The 20000-nt window shown below is 36.2% G+C and overlaps 1 protein-coding gene across 1 annotated transcript in view; it reads left to right on the forward strand.

Moving 5' to 3' along the window:
• Positions 1-3355: 3355 nt before the first annotated feature.
• Positions 3356-20000, forward strand: part of LOC116854044 (tumor necrosis factor receptor superfamily member 3-like) — a 17957-nt gene continuing 1312 nt past the window's right edge. Inside the window, exons 1-3 of the mRNA XM_032835528.1 lie at positions 3356-3441; positions 4908-5421; positions 17717-20000. The exon at positions 17717-20000 is cut by the window's right edge and continues 1312 nt beyond it. Coding sequence (XP_032691419.1) covers positions 5338-5421; positions 17717-18190 — 558 coding nt within the window. The 5' untranslated portion in view covers positions 3356-3441; positions 4908-5337 and the 3' untranslated portion in view covers positions 18191-20000. The remainder of the gene's footprint in view (positions 3442-4907; positions 5422-17716) is intronic.

Below are 20000 nucleotides of genomic sequence, written 5' to 3' on the forward strand. Positions count from 1 at the left end.
AAAATTACTTCTGAGAGAGCAAGTTATAATAGAGTAATAAAACTAATATTGTTATAAATAATTATTTATAACAATATTAATTTATAAATAATTATAAATTTATAAATTTTTTTACACCCTATATATGAACTACTGAAGCCAAGGTAAACCACTTGGCGCGCATGTATACGCGCAAAAAATTGTTCAGCCTACAATAGTAAACCTTACAATTCCGTATGCAAATAGCGAAAGAAACTAGTTTTAGCGTATGCATCAAATCGCGGGCCGTGAGTTTAGCAAATTTTACTTTTATCTTAAAATACAATGCAAGTACCGGTATATTAAAGTGTCCGCGATTTATGTGTTGTGCCCATGGTGGCGTCGGACACAAGGGTAGTTGGATTCCGGCGTCGACGTGCAGACAAAGGGATTGGTCGCAGTGAATAAGTGGTTTTCGGTTTTTTAATAAATATTATAATGTAATGTATTGTAATTGTTTCCTTCCTTGAATATCTTCCTTTCTACAGTAATATTAACACTTGTGAGTGTAAACGCGATTCGCGTTTACAATGTTTTCGGTTCGCGTATCGCGTTACCACTATGGTCGACATTCACTTTACTCGCGGTCGATATATTATATTCGAGATACGTAACGTGCGCGTACTTTGACTGGATAGTTCTGCTTGAGTAGCTGGTCCCGCTCTTTTTATATTACTCTTAAAATTAGGGTATTAAGTTGCCACCCGTAGTTACCCAACAGATTAAAAATAACGCGTTGCTTTCTGCAGCGTGTGCACTTGTGAAGGTTAGGTACGACATTTAGCGTTTCAACACGCTTGTCGTAACCATTACCACACATAACATATGATATAAAATGATGCTATAGATCGAAGCAAAGCAGCGTACTTACGATGAATCTTACGTTTTCTGTGATTAAGCAGCTTAGCAGCATATTGCTAAAAAAATCAAAAGCAAGATCTGTATATAGAGCAATTTTGTAGTGCTTTGAAACTTTTTTTCGCAACATATATAAGGAATCTAACATTGTTATTGTTATTTGAGTCATCGGTTTAATAGGGTTTGGGATTTTAATAAAAAAATATATATTTAAAAATTGGGACTCAAGGATCGGTCTAAGTATGGAAGGTTGATTCTCCGCGTACGATAATCGAAGGAAAAATTTCGATACATGCGTTTAACATACTGGACAATTTTATCCTCCCACAATCATATTAATATTAAAAATTAATATTAGTATTTAATAGCACTAAGACATCCATGCTTGCTCCTTATGTGCCGTTTCATATCTCACTCTTTGAAACTTTCTTTCACACATCGACAATTCAACTATACACATATATGCTCGCTATTTCTTACACAAATATTTACAAGTTGCCTGACTGGATAGACATGGTTAAATATTACAAAGAATAAAAGTTTGTGCGCGCGTGCGTGATCATTGCTTTAATTATTTTAATTAAAATATTCGGATTAATTTACGTTGATACATTCGACGATAGCTAAAAAACAGTTACTGTTGCGGAAAATAGTCATGTACCATTTAGCATTTACAAAGTACTATTCTAATATACCGTCTTTTAAATTATGAGCTTTAAAAAATAATCAGTCGCATCGCGTTAAAAAAATCGCAAGCAACGATAGATTAAATAATTTTCTACACATATGTATTTTCGGTAACTTTTAAAATTTTATGGAAATTAACGCATTCTGTAAATGACGTACGGATAATCGTGGAATAGAAATACTCAGAGCTGTGGTAGGAATAAACATAGAGATCTATTTCTGTAAAGTTTTCTGCAAGTTTTCTTATTAACTACTTAAGAGATCAATATTAAGTTATCTTTGAATTTTGTCCGTCTAAGAAAATATTGAGAATTTCTTCTATTACTAGACAAACATGTGTAAAAACACGTCTGCTGTTTGATGCTTAGTGTAGTTCACTTTGTATACTTAGTGTAGTTTATTTTTATAAGAAACCAAGTACCCAGTGAGAAATAGCTTGTCGATTGACGTCGAAATCGTCAAATCGACATCAATCGACAAGTCATTTTTCGTTGTGTACATATATTATAATAAGCACATCTATTATTAAATTCGATGATTCTGAGATAATCTATCGTTAATAATTAATCTATCGTTGCTTGCGATTTTTTTAACGCGGTGCGACTGATTATTTTTTAAAGCTCATAATTTCGTAGACCTATGTGGCGCAAAACGTACACTAATGTTTGTACTTAAACTCTGAAGAAACATATTTACATGGGTGAATTTATTCGGCAGAAAAAGTTTGAATCGAACACCCACCAGGCGATGTTGCGTCCCGACATGATGCGGATTCGTACCTTTCTCATTTCTCTCGATTGAATGCATCGAATTGGGCTTTCATGCCGAACAGTCGTGTGATATGAGAAGTACGATTATTTCCCGACGTTCAGTAAAGTAGAAATCTATGAACTACTAGTCGTTGATAAAGTAAGAACCTGTTTTATCTTCTTGCAAAAGATAAAAAATTCTGCGATAATACCCAAGTGGAACAGGTTACTTATTGGTTAACGTTTTTGAAGTTAACTTTTGAAACGTATCTGTATGATAACAAGTCAATGTTAATAATTCGTCTCCATTAATATGATATCAATTAAATAACAATTTAGTTGGTTAATAGCTAGTTCATTTATGCATCTTATAGTTATCATTTGGTATATATTTAATTTGTGAAAATAAAGAAAATAAAGTTATCTTGACTTAATTTTATATAGTAAAATGGAATACTTTAAGATAACGTTGTTCTACTTGGGTACTCGACGCGATACGCACGCCCGAACACACTTTCAAAGATCGATTTTTAAAAATTCGAGAATTATTTAAAATTTTTGGAGAATTACTGAGGGTACAGAAAAACGTTCATCCAAAGTGTGCTTTAAGCGATAGTACTCAAGGATACTGAAAGAAATTATTCGATAAAACATTGGCAAACGGATATTTCCGATCAAAATACCGATGAATTTTTTAAAAAGATTAGTCTAATATGGCTCTCAGATATGCAATCAACAAATTACGTGAAAAGAAAGGCGTATAAGAGCCAAAGCACAATGAATTTTTATATTCGATCAGGAAACATTCGATGAAAAATATTGATTCATAATTTTTTGATCGATTTATCTGATGAAATGTCATTATGACCGAAAGTATTTGATAAAATTTAATCGGGTATTCTGATCGGATATAAAAATAGATCGGAATTTGATTGATCCGTTTGTTTATTTTTTATTAAATAATTTCTCTCAGTAGAGATTAGCACGCTCGACCTCACTTTCGGAGAGTGATTTTTAGAAATTTGAAAATATTTTTCAAAATTTTAGGAAAGAGTTACACTAAAAGAACAGAAAAACACTCAGCAAATATATGCTCAAGGCGTATATCCAGGAATGTATATAACTGCAAGTACGTATCACTTACATACATGTAAGTAGACACATTCTTGTACATGTTCAGCATTGCGCATGCGCGAGAGAGCGGCCATGCTAATATATGTTATAGTTCCAAATACAAAAATAACTTTTTTACCGTATATCTCACACCCTTTAAAATTTTTTCACGCGGTTATGTTGGGCGAGCCGTTCTTCGTTTTTACGAGCTCGTTTCGTGGTGGCTACCGGTGCAGTAATGACCATAATTACGTAGTAACGTTCGATCGAGCGGGCAGATCGAAATCTGCTCGATCGAACGCGCTCTCCATCTGCGAGTCTTAATATTCCACTCGAGAAGTACGCCCCGGTCTCTCCACCCGACGTAATGAATCACTCTCATCTTCCATGTCGGCGCTTGATCGGCGTTATCGAGGCCTTTGAGCGACGAAGAAAATGGCCGGTATAATGGCTGGTTGATACAATACGATATAATGGGACCGTATAATACGGTGGGCGCGGGCGAGGCGTTATTTATGTATGGGAAACGCTTGGATCCGTGGAACGCGTGGAATCAACGGCGCCCGGATTAGACGTTTCGTAATCCCGGTCTCGCCGTTTCTCCATTATCGCACGTTTATCGCCGAGCAAATTATTCTCAGCGCATTTCGATGCGCGGCGGGACCACTTTCGTCGTTTGCGCTTTGTCTCTCGATGACTGCCACTCGATCCGCTTATCGACGAGCATTTGTTACGCGTGAATTTTCGGACAGGACACCATGGCCGGTCGCACACTTGGCAAGTGTTCGTAGTCGCGTGGTCGAAGAGAGCGAGCACCTGCCCTCGTAAGAAACTGACTCGCTCGGGTGTGCATCCAGTGGAGGTGGCACACACCATCGGGGCGTTCAGCTGTTGCTGCAGCTGAAGTAAATGCTGATTCTACGGGAATCGAACCTACTCGCCTCTTTCGAGAAAGGTTTTCTTTCTTCTCTTTTTCGTTCCTTTCCACGATGCCAGATCGCGTGTCGCATTTGGCCTTTGCCTAAGTGAGAGAGCAAGTGATGTATCCCGAATCGTTAAAATCGCTTTCAGTTTCGTTTGTTGTTTTTTTACTTCTCCCTGAAATTTCGTTCATTCAAGTCCGGTGAAATTCAGTCTTTGTTCAGACGAAATTGAAATCGACTGAGAAAAGCGATTTCTTGATTTCTACTTGATTTTATAGGTTACTGGATAGTTTCGTGACTGTCGATGACTCGCTTTAGCGAGTTCGTCGAATGTCGGGAGTAATCGTGATTCCTTCAACTTACTTGATTTTTGCGTTGCAAAAGCGTCAGATCAATCAATTAAGTAGCGTTGTGCATGTTTGACTGATGATTTCTCGTCTTGCTTCGTCGCTTTGCTCGAGAGCCATTATTTTATGCGTATACTTTTCTACATTGAATTTCTCATGTAGAAGTTAGAATATAGAAGTTTCTCAAGTTTTTAAATTTACTTCTGTTGCAGGGGAGTGTCCAAACTGTATACTTAACATGTCGACACAATGATCCGTCTGCCTGGAAGATTCCAGTGTACGTGCGCTCGAACAGAACATCGTAAAAGAGGGAGGGGAATACGATGAGCCACGTGACCGAGCGCGTGTTCAACAGTAACAGCTGCACTCCAATGCAGTCCTTTCAATTCACGCTGAACCCTCGTCGAGGCGACACCGCGGCGACCAGCTCGGCGGAGTCATAGACTCGGTTCGGGGCCAATTCTCTCGATCGTGAACAAAATCGACACACGCTTTTCCGGCCACCACCTCGTCACCCTCCAGTCTGGATCGGAGTGTGGAATCATCACGTCGACGCGAAGTCAATTACGCGCGAGAGAAGGGAGAGAAAGTGATTCTAATTAGAGTGACAGAGTTGCGGCTTGATTACATCCCGAAAGGATAATGGATAATCGCGCCAAATTGACCCACAATCAACCCCTCATGCTGGCAGTCGCTGTCGCGCTTGTGCTGGCTATATTCATCGAGGTATGCGTATGCGATTTTATTCTTTTTATTCTTTTTATTCTTATTATTTTTTTGCGACATAACTTGACCGTGATAGCCTGAGACAATTTGTGATTCATTTGCGTCTAATATAATTCTCGTGAAAGATACTTTCTAGCCGTGTTATCGTTTGAAAAAAGAAGAAGGTTATCTGATCGTAGCAGATAATTTGAGAGGAATTGAAGAGCGCATCCAGTTACCGCGCGAGTCGTCGATAAAAAATGAAAGTGCACAGGCGGTGTCGTCGCGTTCTCGATAGGGCCGTGTCCACCGGAACAGAATGAATTGCGCAAATAGTAGTTCGATTGCGTCGCGCAATAATATGCAGATAAGGTAAAAGTACCAATTTTCCTGGGTGTAATCCTGGATTAGGTTTCTTATTGTTTTGGTCTTTAAATACGAATATTTGAATTTTTAACAGAGGATGTATATATTTTATGTTGGAAGCTCAAATATTTATATTTAAAGACCAAAACAATAAGAATGTCCAGGATTAAGTACACGGCCGGACATTGGCACTTTTATCTTACAGCTATATTCTTCAATAACGTCAGATAGTTTTTCGTGTCCCAAGTAACCTGACTGACGCGACTGCGTTATTAAAAAAGAAAAAAAAATGAACAGCTTTGCTTCTTGTATAATCTTCGCGTTTGTATTACGAATTCTTGTAATATCAAGAGCGCGTGCGACCTTATTAAACCAGACTGAACTAATTAACGACCGACTACTTGCGAGTAAAGCGCGAGGGCGAAAAAAAGCGACCGCGATGGTAATCGTCGTGCAAAAGCATGGAATTTCGTCCGATTTCACACACGACGCATACGACGATAATTATTACTCCGCGATTATTCGCCCGACTGAAATATATTGTCGGCTGGATAAGATCGGTTCTCACGACCCGTCTTTATAACGACAGTATAAAGAACAGGGTGATAAAAGAATATGAGTGAGAGAGAAAGAGAGGGGGGAGAGGCTCTTATACGAGGGTTGAACCGGAAATATCAAAGCCGCGCGGACACCCACACAATATGTGTGAACAAGATATAATTCGTGGGAACAGAGATCGTTTTATCAAAGTCGCATATTTGATCTTTCCTTCTCGCGTGCGGTAATTTATGCGTATTCGTAAATTTTATCGGAAGGTGTTCAAAAAGTCTGGGGAAGAAGCTGGGAATTTTAATAATAAGTGCGAATCTCTTCCTACGAATCATCTGTCTCATTGACATTCAGTCATTGATGAATCCGAACGAGCCGAGGTGAGAGAATCATGAGCTGCTCCGCTTTAACAGACGAGGATTGTTAAATTCGCTTTACAGAGCTTTGCAAAGATCACGTATACGACAACAGACCTTTCATCAGTTGCAACTCTGCGATACAATGGTCGCAAGCCGTTCTTATTGCATTCATATACTCTTGCTCCAAATAAGTTGAGACGCGTCATTTATATCCGGTCAACTCGCTAACGCTTCATCAGCGCAATTGGCATAATTAAAAAATGTCTCTCGCGTTTCCTCCGGATTCTCGTCGCTGAATCGTTCGCACCTCCTCGCATACTTCACGACGCATCGCGCCGGTGGAGTCGTCGCGCGTGTTGCGTGTCGGCTGCGTAAACACGCGTATTCGCAACGAGTTGAACGCACGAGCACAAAGCGCACGGTCGCGCGTGTCGTCCGGCGCGATTGTGTTCGTGCGGCGGCTGGAAGCACACACAGGTACGCACATTATTGTACACGTGCGCGCGCACTCGACCACCGTGCGTCAGCGGGTTATTCGGTTCACTGGGGTACACACCGTGCTTTATGAGACTCATTAGCATGGCATGGGAACCAAGAGCCGGCGATTCCGCTCGCAGTGCGATTTTCGCGATGCTCTCTCGTCGTCGACCCCCTTCGCATAAACACACGGGAAACGCCGTTGGCGACAGTGTGTGCGTCTGCCTCCCGACGGAGAAAGGGCGTCTCATACAAAGCGACACTGTCGCCGCTCGGAGAAACGGCTCATTATTAACGGCGTTCTTAACGCAGCAATTATCCCCGAGCGATATGCTGTCGTGTATCGGCGAATTATGCGATTGTAATGCGCGCCGCGATGTCAAGACGCGGGAACATAGAAAGTAAGTGCTCGCGGGGCAGAATTAGGGCCCGGATGTACAGGAAAGCTCAAGCGGTAAGAAAATTGACACATCGATTATTCTTGAATTGTGAGAAGAACCATCAACTGTGGCTGGTCAACTTGCTTGCTGCTTAAGTTTTACCGCTTTTACATTCTTCTCCGTGTGTTCCCAGCCTTGGGAAGCCCGAACACACAGGAATACTGCAATGCTAAACAAAATCGTTAAACTCGTAACTTGTTCTCGTAAGACTCGTAAGAACTTATGAGTAGATTTGCAATTCTATGCGGACCATATAATAACTCGTAAATATCTACGATTTTTTTTTGTTTTGTAAGCTACAACTTTACGATTTTACGATTTACTTGTATATTTGCTTAGAATTGCAGCATTGATTCTTCAGTAAGACTTAAGTAGTAAGAAAATTGATCAATCGTAAACGGTCATTCTTTGATCGTAAGGAGAATTATCGACTGCCCCAGCAGCACATATTAATTGGCCGACGGTTGGCCGCCATAGATTTTATACTGGCCATTATGGGTTTAATATTGGCCTAATACATTATATTGCTAGGGTGTGATTGATAAATGTGTCCCCAGCCTTAAGACTTGGACACACAGAAAAGCTTTATCAGTAAGACTCGAGCAGCAAGTAACTTGACTAATCACCATCGATAATTCTTCTTGCATTTCAAGAATAATCGTTTGTGATTGATCAATTTTCTTACTGCTTCAGTTTTTCTGTGTGGTTGGATCTTAAGGGCGGAATGACAGTACTCGAACCGGGATACTTCCTCTTGCAAGCTTACAGGGCTGAAAATCTATAGTATTCTATAAAGGATGTCGGGAAACTCGCTTGTTCGAATGGCGCCTTCGTGTCGCGGACTTACGCGCCTAGCAGAAAGATACCTTGTTTATGTTAGACGACCAGGTCTTGGCAAGTGCGGGCCTCATTAGCATCGTAAGAGAATCCGAGGGCCGCGGTTTCCTCCGTGTTCGCAATTGTCGCCCCGGCTACGTTTGAGCGAAGACACGAGACATCCTAACGAACGGTAACCGGCGACGCCCGCGCAATCGACACTCGTTTCTTGAGCACCTTTCGCATTATCCTCCCCTTTCTCAGCGCACTCCCGACTTTTCGCACAGTAATTTTCCTCGTCCTCATTAGCACGCATAATCGCAGTGGCGTGGCTCGTTTGACGAGCAAAAACGAGACCGCAATCCCTCTCGCGGATTCCGCGTTCCTTAATCGAGCAAAACACTCGGTCACCGTGTCACCCAAATCTGTCACTCCAATCTAAATCGCAAATTCCTCGATCGGTTTGTCCACTTCTTTTTATTCAACATTCAACAGCCATTCTGTCAATACATATTTTCCAAGACAAGAGTGTTCTTTTTTCATTTGTGGTGAAAGAATTATAATCAAAAGGACCAATTGTGTAGTAAATATTGATACTTGCTGTCACCGATGATAACACACGTATATATTGCCACTACTATTTTTCTGTTAGAATAACGCGCGAGAAGACATAGTTGATACCGAGCGGAACTGTAATCTTCGGTAAGAAGGTAGCTATTTTTTTTTTTTTTCAATACACGTTATGCTCTCATCTCGATTGTAAGTGATGGCATCCGGTTGACAATGCCTAATGCACCTTATTCGGTACATTGAGGCAGTTACAAAAGTATGCTCTTACCTGGCTCCGACGTCCTTCCCCTATCCAGGTGCGCGGTAACCTCGTCGATCCGACCGACGGGATACGCGAGGGCGGGGAACAATAGGGTGCGTAGCGGCCGAAGATAATTATCGCGGTTCTCGAGGCAGCTGCGACTGTGGGTTCATCCTCGAGGTAACAGTGTCTTCCTCCGGGAAGTAGAACCAACCGGCCGGCTCGCTTGCCCGAGGAAGTCGCAGACGTGGCACATGTACACACATACACACACACGCACACACACAGGCAGGGGGAGAATCCAGTCTAGCGTGACTCCGCGGGTTGCTGCCTGTTGCAACTTTGGCAGTAACCACCTCCTCCAGGTATCGCGGGACCTTGTGGTTTTCTCGAATTTACCGATGGCCTTCCAATTGGAACTAACGTAAGAAAGTAGCGAGCGTACAAAAGGACGATGAATGCAACGAATACGTTCTACTTACCTTCTGCTATTTTGGCGTCCTGCCCGAAAGTACATCCGCAACATATGAGTGGGTGTGTGCGGCTGAAAGATTCACGAGGTGTCTTTCCGCATGTCTAGCCAACTTTTCCGTGCACGCATACAATCTCTTCCCGGCGCGATTTTATTTCGCGCAAACGTGCAACCGGCGTTTGCGACATTCGGTTTAATATGTATCTAATGTGATCGATGGTAACAGCACAAAAACGGAGAAAGTGCTCAATCCGCTCGTTCGATATCTTATTCTGTAATAACGTTCGGAACGTGTCTCCACGCTCGGCTTCGAAATTACTGCAATTTCTCTTTCGTGTGCAAGGTACCCGCCTCTTCCGGTGACAAATGGAAGTGGGCCACGTTCCCTTAGGTGAGTCGGGTAGGATGAAAATCTAGCTCCGGCGTGACTCCATATACACACATACATCCGGGTCTTTTCAGCCATCCTTCCCCTTCGACGCACCTATACGTACACATAAAAAATCCCTCTCCTCGTTCATCGCCGCTAATTATCTTCGTGGTCGCAGAAACACAGCGAGGTACCTGTAATCATCACTAATCAGCGGAACAGGTTTAGCAATAGCGATTCCCTCTTCAGGATAATCGCTTCTGGGCATTGACAATGACTTCGCGTCCCTCGAATACTCGCTCGGCAATAACTGAAAGCAAACGAGTCTTTGGAAACACTGAAAAATTTACTACCACACGCAGAAACGCAACGTTCAATCACGTTCCCAGGACACCACCAAATGCGTGCGCGCGCGCGCGCGCGCGCAATGGTTTTATGCGCGGGTCGCACGTGCGTTCGTAGGTCGCGGTCGATCATCGCATTGAAATTTATCGGCGCCGATGTATGCGCTGGCTATAAAAAAGGGAGAAAAAAGAGAGAGGGACACAAAAGCAACAACAATTACCGCTTCCGTTTTGGCTCGTCATGCCGGAAGTTCCTATTCATACTCGTCACTATGAACGCCGTTACTTCCGTCATCGTCGTTACGGATCGCTTGCGGAGTTCGCGATCGACCTACTCGATGATTTTTTGTAGGTTCAAATCCCGAGTCGAAATGTTTCTACTTTCGACTTCAATATTCCATTTAACTTCTATTTTATACTTTGAAACCTATACTAATCCCTATTTTATTTAATCTAGCTTTGCCGAGAGCTCTTCTTTAGAACCTCATTGGAACAATTTAGGCTAAGTAGAGCTAAGACTTCGATTTGGGAAATCCACGAGTTTTGATCTTACTTTCGACTACAATATTCCATTTAACGCTTACTTTGATATTTTGAAGCCTATGGCAACTTTTTTTGATTCTAGCTTAACCTACTAGCTTTGTCTAGACGCCTTCTTTAGAAGTGGCATTTTGTACGTTTTCTGCCATTTAGAGGCGTTAAGTAGGATTTCAGTTTCCACGTACATCACACATATATTGATCATTCAGAATACATAGATGTAGAAAGTTCAGGTCCGAAGTAGGACCAACTCGGGTGGTCACTTTCCTGCCAGGAACCTGGTCCGAGCGAGAGAAGTGTATCGTTTCCTTTGCATTCAGACCGATTGTTTCGCCTCTCTTAGTTTCTCGCTCGCTCGGAAGTCTAGTCACGTTATCGGTGTGCCGTGGATTCCTCTCTTCCTCGAGTTCGCGCATAACCGTCGGTTTACGACACGCCCGCGGTGGTCGTTTTCTTGCAGCAGCGGCGAGAGAGGCGGCAGCGTGGGGAACACGGCGAAAGAAGGATCGAAGGAAATCGCCAAAGGGTGTTCCCCACGTGGTGCTTGCGAATCCTCGCCTCCCAAGCCGCACCATCGCTCGAGCATGACGCCGAGTGCTCCAAGCGACGACGTCGGTCGCTCGACGTTCTGGCCAACATGGGAACAACAACAACAACAATAACAACGATACCCCGTGGCTCTCCCGCTCAAACGAGCACGAGCTTTTTTCTGCCAATCGATAAATCTTGGCCGGGTCCGTCTAACCGGACGATCGCTGCGAGGTGTCCTAATGTATGCATCTTCGTCGAAGAATGAAGAAGTTTCTCTCGATTCTTCCCGCGCTTCTTCTCGACTTCGTTGCTCGTCGATTCTGCTGCATATTTACCAAATGCATTTGTCCGTCCGTGTATCCAACTGGCCGGCTTGCAACGCTGTTGCTGTGAACGATTTTTATATTAAAATTTTATGGAGATTACGTTTGAAATTAGTCGTGGAGCGAACTTTCGCTCAGCTTTGTCTACGTTCTCTTTAGACTACACGTTTCAGCAGTGTATTATTCAACACGTTAACTCAACGAGGTGACCGTCGACTGCGAAGGGTTGTAACTTATTACCCAGTCGGTCTCGTCGTAGCCGTAAATCGACAGGATGCATCCTCACGTGCCAGCGGTTCGCGTTACTCTGAGACAGATGCTTTGTCGGACTGTTGCGAAAACAACGTCCATTTCTCTTGCTAAAAGGAAAACCTCTCTTGGTGTTATTTCTTAACCAAGTGCGACGAGTAACGCCCGTTTAACGAGAGCATCTCCGTCGGCACAAATCGAGTTAAAAGTCGCGACGATAGATTTTTTCAAAGTTTCTAAAATCGCACTTCCCAATGTGTCCTTTCTCTTTCGTAACATTGTGTGCTTTCCAATTGCTTAACACATCTTGACACATATGTACACAGAAATGCACAAAGTGTAACATTGTGCACGATTCGGGTAGAGTTAGGATTATTTTTCAACTATGCTTATATTTTGGTATTTTTTAATAATAAATAATAAAATCTAAATAATAAAAAAGATATTATCCACACTTCACGTCGCAAATGCCAGTCTCTTTTCAAGCCGCTACGCTTATTAACTTTAATTGTCACTAAGAAACACTAGTTTACACAGCCGACTAGTAGCCCTCGAGCACAGATGTGTACTGTTGTGTCGACGATTACGACAATTGGAACGCAACTTGTGTCGCCGTGTACATGAAAGTGTCTAGGAATATTGCAATTGGAAAGCACTCATTGCGAATTTGTGTAACGCGCCTCGCGAATCGCAAGGCTGGCACACGGCGTCATGGATGACACATTCGACTCGATGCGCGTGAAATTAAAAAGTGCGTCCTGTGTCGCACGAGAAGCTCAACGGTGGCATGGACGACGTAATGACACGTAGTGCGCGAGACAGGGTGAAAAAAGGTAAGGTGAAGGGTTTCGAATTAAGGCCCGGTGCTAACGATTCGCGTGATACGCGGTGACCGTTGGCGCGTGCCGCACGAAACAGCTGCCAACAGCTGCCGCCGAAAGGGATCGCCTTTTGGCCTTTTTATTTTACTTGCTCGTCCGCCGCTCTATCGTGAATACCGCGAACGTTGATACACAAAGAATCTTTTTTACGAAACTTTTAACTTGAGAAAGACAGTGCTTTTTACAAAACGTGAAGGGCCGCCAAGTGTCGCGAGACCGGCTGTGTGTTTCGACACTCGACCGTCATTAATATGTGATAAAATACGATTATCGTATTTAGTTGTACTATTGTTTAAATATGTGCGACTGTATAATATCGAGGTTAAGTAAGACGGTAACACACAACAGACTGTGATTAAGTATAAATAAACTAAAAATTCGAGTGTTTTTTTTTATGGAAAGTAGATTAATAAGATTGGCAATATCATATCGAGAAGAAATTGAGTAGAAAAAACTAAGTCTCTCTCTTTCTCTGTTACGCAAATTTTACTGCATAGACTCTAATAGAGTTAAGCTAGACAAAAGTCAACGATATGACATAAAAATTTGAATTATAAAATTTGACGGTTGCACAAGTCTAAAGATAAAACCAATTCCCGTATACGTACTTAATCCCGGACATTCTCATTATTTTGCTCTTTGAATACGAATATTTAAACTTTCAACATAAAAAGAAAAAAAAATATATATATTGAATATATACATATACTTTATGTTGAAAGTTTAAATATTCGTATTTAAAGATCAAGATAATAAGGACGTCCAAGATTAAGTACGTGTGTCCGAGCTTCGGTACTTTTACTTTATCTCAGAGAAAACTTGAAAAAAAATTCACCGACGAAAGTGTAGCGGCCATTCTAACGTATTAAGAGCAGTATTTTATGCGTGAGAGAGCACAGAAGGCTTACGTATCGCGTCTCGATCTGGCCAAAGTAGGCGGAAGAATGGCGCAAGGTGTTCTCGAAGTCAGGTGGCCGCCTTCCCTTGTGCACCTGTTGTCGGACGGTTGAACTTGCATTTCATCAATTCAGGTTAGAAGGGTAGAAGACGAATATCGGGAAGTTTAAGATAACGCGTATACGCGATTTGTAATTTCTCATTTCGATGCGCACATTATTGTTAACGTATATTCCGGTGCAAAGATAAATTGTTTCTACAATTAACTCTTATGCTGTCACGAAGAATCGCGTGCCCGCATCAACTTCCACGAAACCACAATAAGCCAGAGACAATTACTAAGAGCGTTTAATTTTTAAAGTATTAAATCAAATTCATACTGATAACTATCTAGGTTACGCGCTATTAAATACTAATTATAATAATTATGATCATTTATAAATAGTTTTTGCTCAGGCTTGGGTAAGACGCACCGTGGTAATATTTTATTCTGTTATTAAGTATAACCGAGACGTCCTGTGTGCGTGTGTGTGTGTGTGTATGTGTGAATGCAATTATTTCAATTAAATATAAACTGCAGAACCTGATTTCTTTCATGATACTAAATTGAAAATGTTGCGAACTTGAAATGACCCAAGATTGTCACACCTTGGACGAAAATAAATCACGAATGTTATGAAGGTATCGAATCAATTTATAAATAACACAAGCCGACAAGAAAAAATTTGTTATAGAAGAAAAAGAAAATGCTAACAAGGAATCAATATGTGAATCAAAGTATTCGCTTATTTTTATTTAGCGCGACTTATTATATTTATATTATAAATATAAATATATATTATATACATATATATTTATAATATAAATATAAATATATATATTTATAATATAAATATAAATATATATTATATACATATATATTTATAATATATATATAAATATATATATATTTATAATATAAATATAAATATATATTATATACATATATATTTATAATATATATATAAATATATATATATTTATAATATAAATATAAATATATATTATATACATATATATTTATAATATATATATAAATATATATATATTTATAATATAAATATAAATATATATTATATACATATATATTTATAATATATATATAAATATATATATATTTATAATATAAATATAAATATATATTATATACATATATATTTATAATATATATATAAATATATATATATTTATAATATAAATATAAATATATATTATATACATATATATTTATAATATATATATAAATATATATATATTTATAATATAAATATAAATATATATTATATACATATATATTTATAATATATATATAAATATATATATATTTATAATATAAATATAAATATATATTATATACATATATATTTATAATATATATATAAATATATATATATTTATAATATAAATATAAATATATATTATATACATATATATTTATAATATATATATAAATATATATATATTTATAATATAAATATAAATATATATTATATACATATATATTTATAATATATATATAAATATATATATATTTATAATATAAATATAAATATATATTATATACATATATATTTATAATATATATATAAATATATATATATTTATAATATAAATATAAATATATATTATATACATATATATTTATAATATATATATAAATATATATATATTTATAATATAAATATAAATATATATTATATACATATATATTTATAATATATATATAAATATATATATATTTATAATATAAATATAAATATATATTATATACATATATATTTATAATATATATATAAATATATATATATTTATAATATAAATATAAATATATATTATATACATATATATTTATAATATATATATAAATATATATATATTTATAATATAAATATAAATATATATTATATACATATATATTTATAATATATATATAAATATATATATATTTATAATATAAATATAAATATATATTATATACATATATATTTATAATATATATATAAATATATATATATTTATAATATAAATATAAATATATATTATATACATATATATTTATAATATATATATAAATATATATATATTTATAATATAAATATAAATATATATTATATACATATATATTTATAATATATATATAAATATATATATATTTATAATATAAATATAAATATATATTATATACATATATATTTATAATATATATATAAATATATATATATTTATAATATAAATATAAATATATATTATATACATATATATTTATAATATATATATAAATATATATATATTTATAATATAAATATAAATATATATTATATACATATATATTTATAATATATATATAAATATATATATATTTATAATATAAATATAAATATATATTATATACATATATATTTATAATATATATATAAATATATATATATTTATAATATAAATATAAATATATATTATATACATATATATTTATAATATATATATAAATATATATATATTTATAATATAAATATAAATATATATTATATACATATATATTTATAATATATATATAAATATATATATATTTATAATATAAATATAAATATATATTATATACATATATATTTATAATATATATATAAATATATATATATTTATAATATAAATATAAATATATATTATATACATATATATTTATAATATATATATAAATATATATATATTTATAATATAAATATAAATATATATTATATACATATATATTTATAATATATATATAAATATATATATATTTATAATATAAATATAAATATATATTATATACATATATATTTATAATATATATATAAATATATATATATTTATAATATAAATATAAATATATATTATATACATATATATTTATAATATATATATAAATATATATATATTTATAATATAAATATAAATATATATTATATACATATATATTTATAATATATATATAAATATATATATATTTATAATATAAATATAAATATATATTATATACATATATATTTATAATATATATATAAATATATATATATTTATAATATAAATATAAATATATATTATATACATATATATTTATAATATATATATAAATATATATATATTTATAATATAAATATAAATATATATTATATACATATATATTTATAATATATATATAAATATATATATATTTATAATATAAATATAAATATATATTATATACATATATATTTATAATATATATATAAATATATATATATTTATAATATAAATATAAATATATATTATATACATATATATTTATAATATATATATAAATATATATATATTTATAATATAAATATAAATATATATTATATACATATATATTTATAATATATATATAAATATATATATATTTATAATATAAATATAAATATATATTATATACATATATATTTATAATATATATATAAATATATATATATTTATAATATAAATATAAATATATATATTTATAATATAAATATAAATATATATATTTATATTATAAATATAAATATATATATATATTTTTTTCAAATTGCTGGTTTTTCAAAATAACACTCCAGTTAAGTGCAAAACTTGACGTGATGGAGCATTTTGATCAGCGACATGGTTTTTTGTGAGTGAAAATCTACGAGAAACACTTACTCTGATCAAAATTACTGATTAAAGTTACAGAAGCGATTAACGTCGTGAGAGAATAACGACGTTTTATTTCGAAATCGCTCCTGAGAGGATCCGAAACTGCGGCTCGGTCGATGCGTTTTTTTTTTTCACGGCGACGTCTGATTTCTCAGGCGGCACTAACCATCTGCCGTTGTCGGATTTCAGGCGGCTGAGGGCAGGCCTCACATCAGGCACCATCGGGAGGGCTCGCACTGCAGCAAATGTAGTCCAGGTTCGGGCATGATTAGGCGATGCGTTCGCGGCCGCGACACTCAGTGCAGATGGTGTCCTGCCGGCACTTACAGCCCGCATCACAGTATGCAGCCCTGCTGGAACTGCGCTAGATGCGGCCCGGGTCTCTACGAGGCGCATCCGTGCACACCGCGCTCAGACACCGTCTGCGATTCTTGCCATCGGCCCGTGCCGGACAATCCGGACTACCGGCGGAAATGCGAGGGTCGCGCGAGATTCTTCCTGGCACCGGAGGACGCGCGCAGCACCGCCGAGGAGAGCGTGCTGGTGAACGAGCCGGCGTACCAGTTTCAGCTGAACGACCGGGAGCGGATACTGGAGAAGGACGTGGAGGCAATCATGAAAGACCAGGCGGCCGGCCGGCAGGAGGACTCGCAGAGGGTCTAATTTCCGCCCGGATGTCGGTTTCGGCTGATGAAGATGGTGCTGTCGACGTACCCTCGTACGTCGATATGGAAGTAGGCCAGTCGGTTGTCGCGAGTTTATTCGCAGATCGGCTTCAGGCTCCTTGCGGACTCGATAGATTGATACAAGTCGTACACGGAGAAGGTATTATAACGAAAGTCGTTAGAATTATATTTCTTTTTACGATGTCTCTTGTCGTAAAATTGAATCATACTGAAATTGTAGCATAAATTACTGCGAAAATATTAAATTTGTAGCGATCAATTTGCAAAAAAACATTCAAGTCATCTGCGATAATTTTGTATTAAAAAGCGCATATAATTTTTAAATATAATTCTGTACAGTCCAGGATTATTATAAAAATTTGGCTGTAATTTTTGCTACAACATTTCCCCCGTGTATAAGAGAGTTAAGATAGATTCGTAGGGAGACAGAAATTACGTGCGTTCGACATCGATCGATGTCGATCCTACACTACTAGTCAATTAGCACGTAAGGAGTAACGCTTGGTCTAGGAGCAACGTAGGGAAAGACCGAGGCAAAGCAGGTTTAGGGCGCGGAACAGGATTGATCGTTCCGGTGAACTTGTGTCCCATTCATGTATTTATTGCGTGAAGATGTATTTATTGCGGAAAAGGAGTCGCGAAATGTTCCTTTTAGAACACAAAAATGCGCGCTCTTTCCTGAGTTTCATTAAAATCACAAAAAAGAAGACACAGCAATTAAAGAAGAGAAAGATTTGATTTGAAAGGAACAGTCTAATGAGCGAAATCGTCGCGTTAATAATATTCTCCACCGTGAACGATAATAAACTCTGAATTGTCGTATTAGTTAACCCTTATTGTGTACTTTGGGATCATATAAGATCCCAGAAAAGTAAATAAATAAAATAAATAAAATAAATAAAGTAAATCTATAAAAAAATAAAAAATAAAATAAAATATAATAAATCTATATTTTGGAAAAACTGTTTACTTCTTTTCACAAAAATCATAATTTTGATATTCAAAATAAATACCTTTTTTTGAAAATCCTGCTATTGTACTAATTTTTTTCTTAAAGAGATATCTCTCGAGAGTAATTTGTTAAAATTCTACTTTGAAATATCAAACATTGTGTCAGTTATGATTTTTGGAGCAAATCAAGTCATTTTTTCGTTTTTTGGGCTTCCCAATTTTTTTCTTCATTCAAAATCAAATTTCGTCTAGAAAAATTATTCCGTCATATAAAAAGATGTTTGAAATATATTCTGGAATTTTTTTTAAATCAAAAGGAATAATTTTATTGCAGCAAACATTTTTGTAGTTGAAGTCGCGAAAGATCCCAGTATGCCCATTATGTGATTCTACTGAAGTGTGCACAATAAGGGTTAAACGGTCTTCTCTGCGACGTCAATGTGACGTTCAAACGGCAATTTATTCGTTCTCATCGCATTCAGTTCATTACAAGAGAGAATTCCGGTCGTTCGCGTCGTGCGGATTGTTATATCAGCGTAGAGACACAGATCCTTCTCGCGCAAACGATTACGCACTTGGCGCTGTGTTAGATCTGACTTATACGTGTCGTGTAAAGTGGGCGTTAAACGATCATCGTTATTCGCGAGCCCGCCGCTCGTGGCTGCGTGATCCCCGTCGCGGAAGAATGTTCGCATTGCTAGACGTTTACAGGCGTTACACAGTTATTAACATTATATTTATTATTTCCGTTCCCGGTCATAGGTCTCGGAGCGTTGCGCACGGAGACTCTCGCGTTTTAAAGCATACTTCACATACACTGAGAGACATTATCCGAT

This window comes from Odontomachus brunneus, unplaced genomic scaffold (genome assembly GCF_010583005.1).
Source record: "Odontomachus brunneus isolate Ranch 3 - 2012 unplaced genomic scaffold, Obru_v1 Obru_scaffold_007, whole genome shotgun sequence".
NCBI lineage: Eukaryota > Metazoa > Arthropoda > Insecta > Hymenoptera > Formicidae > Odontomachus > Odontomachus brunneus.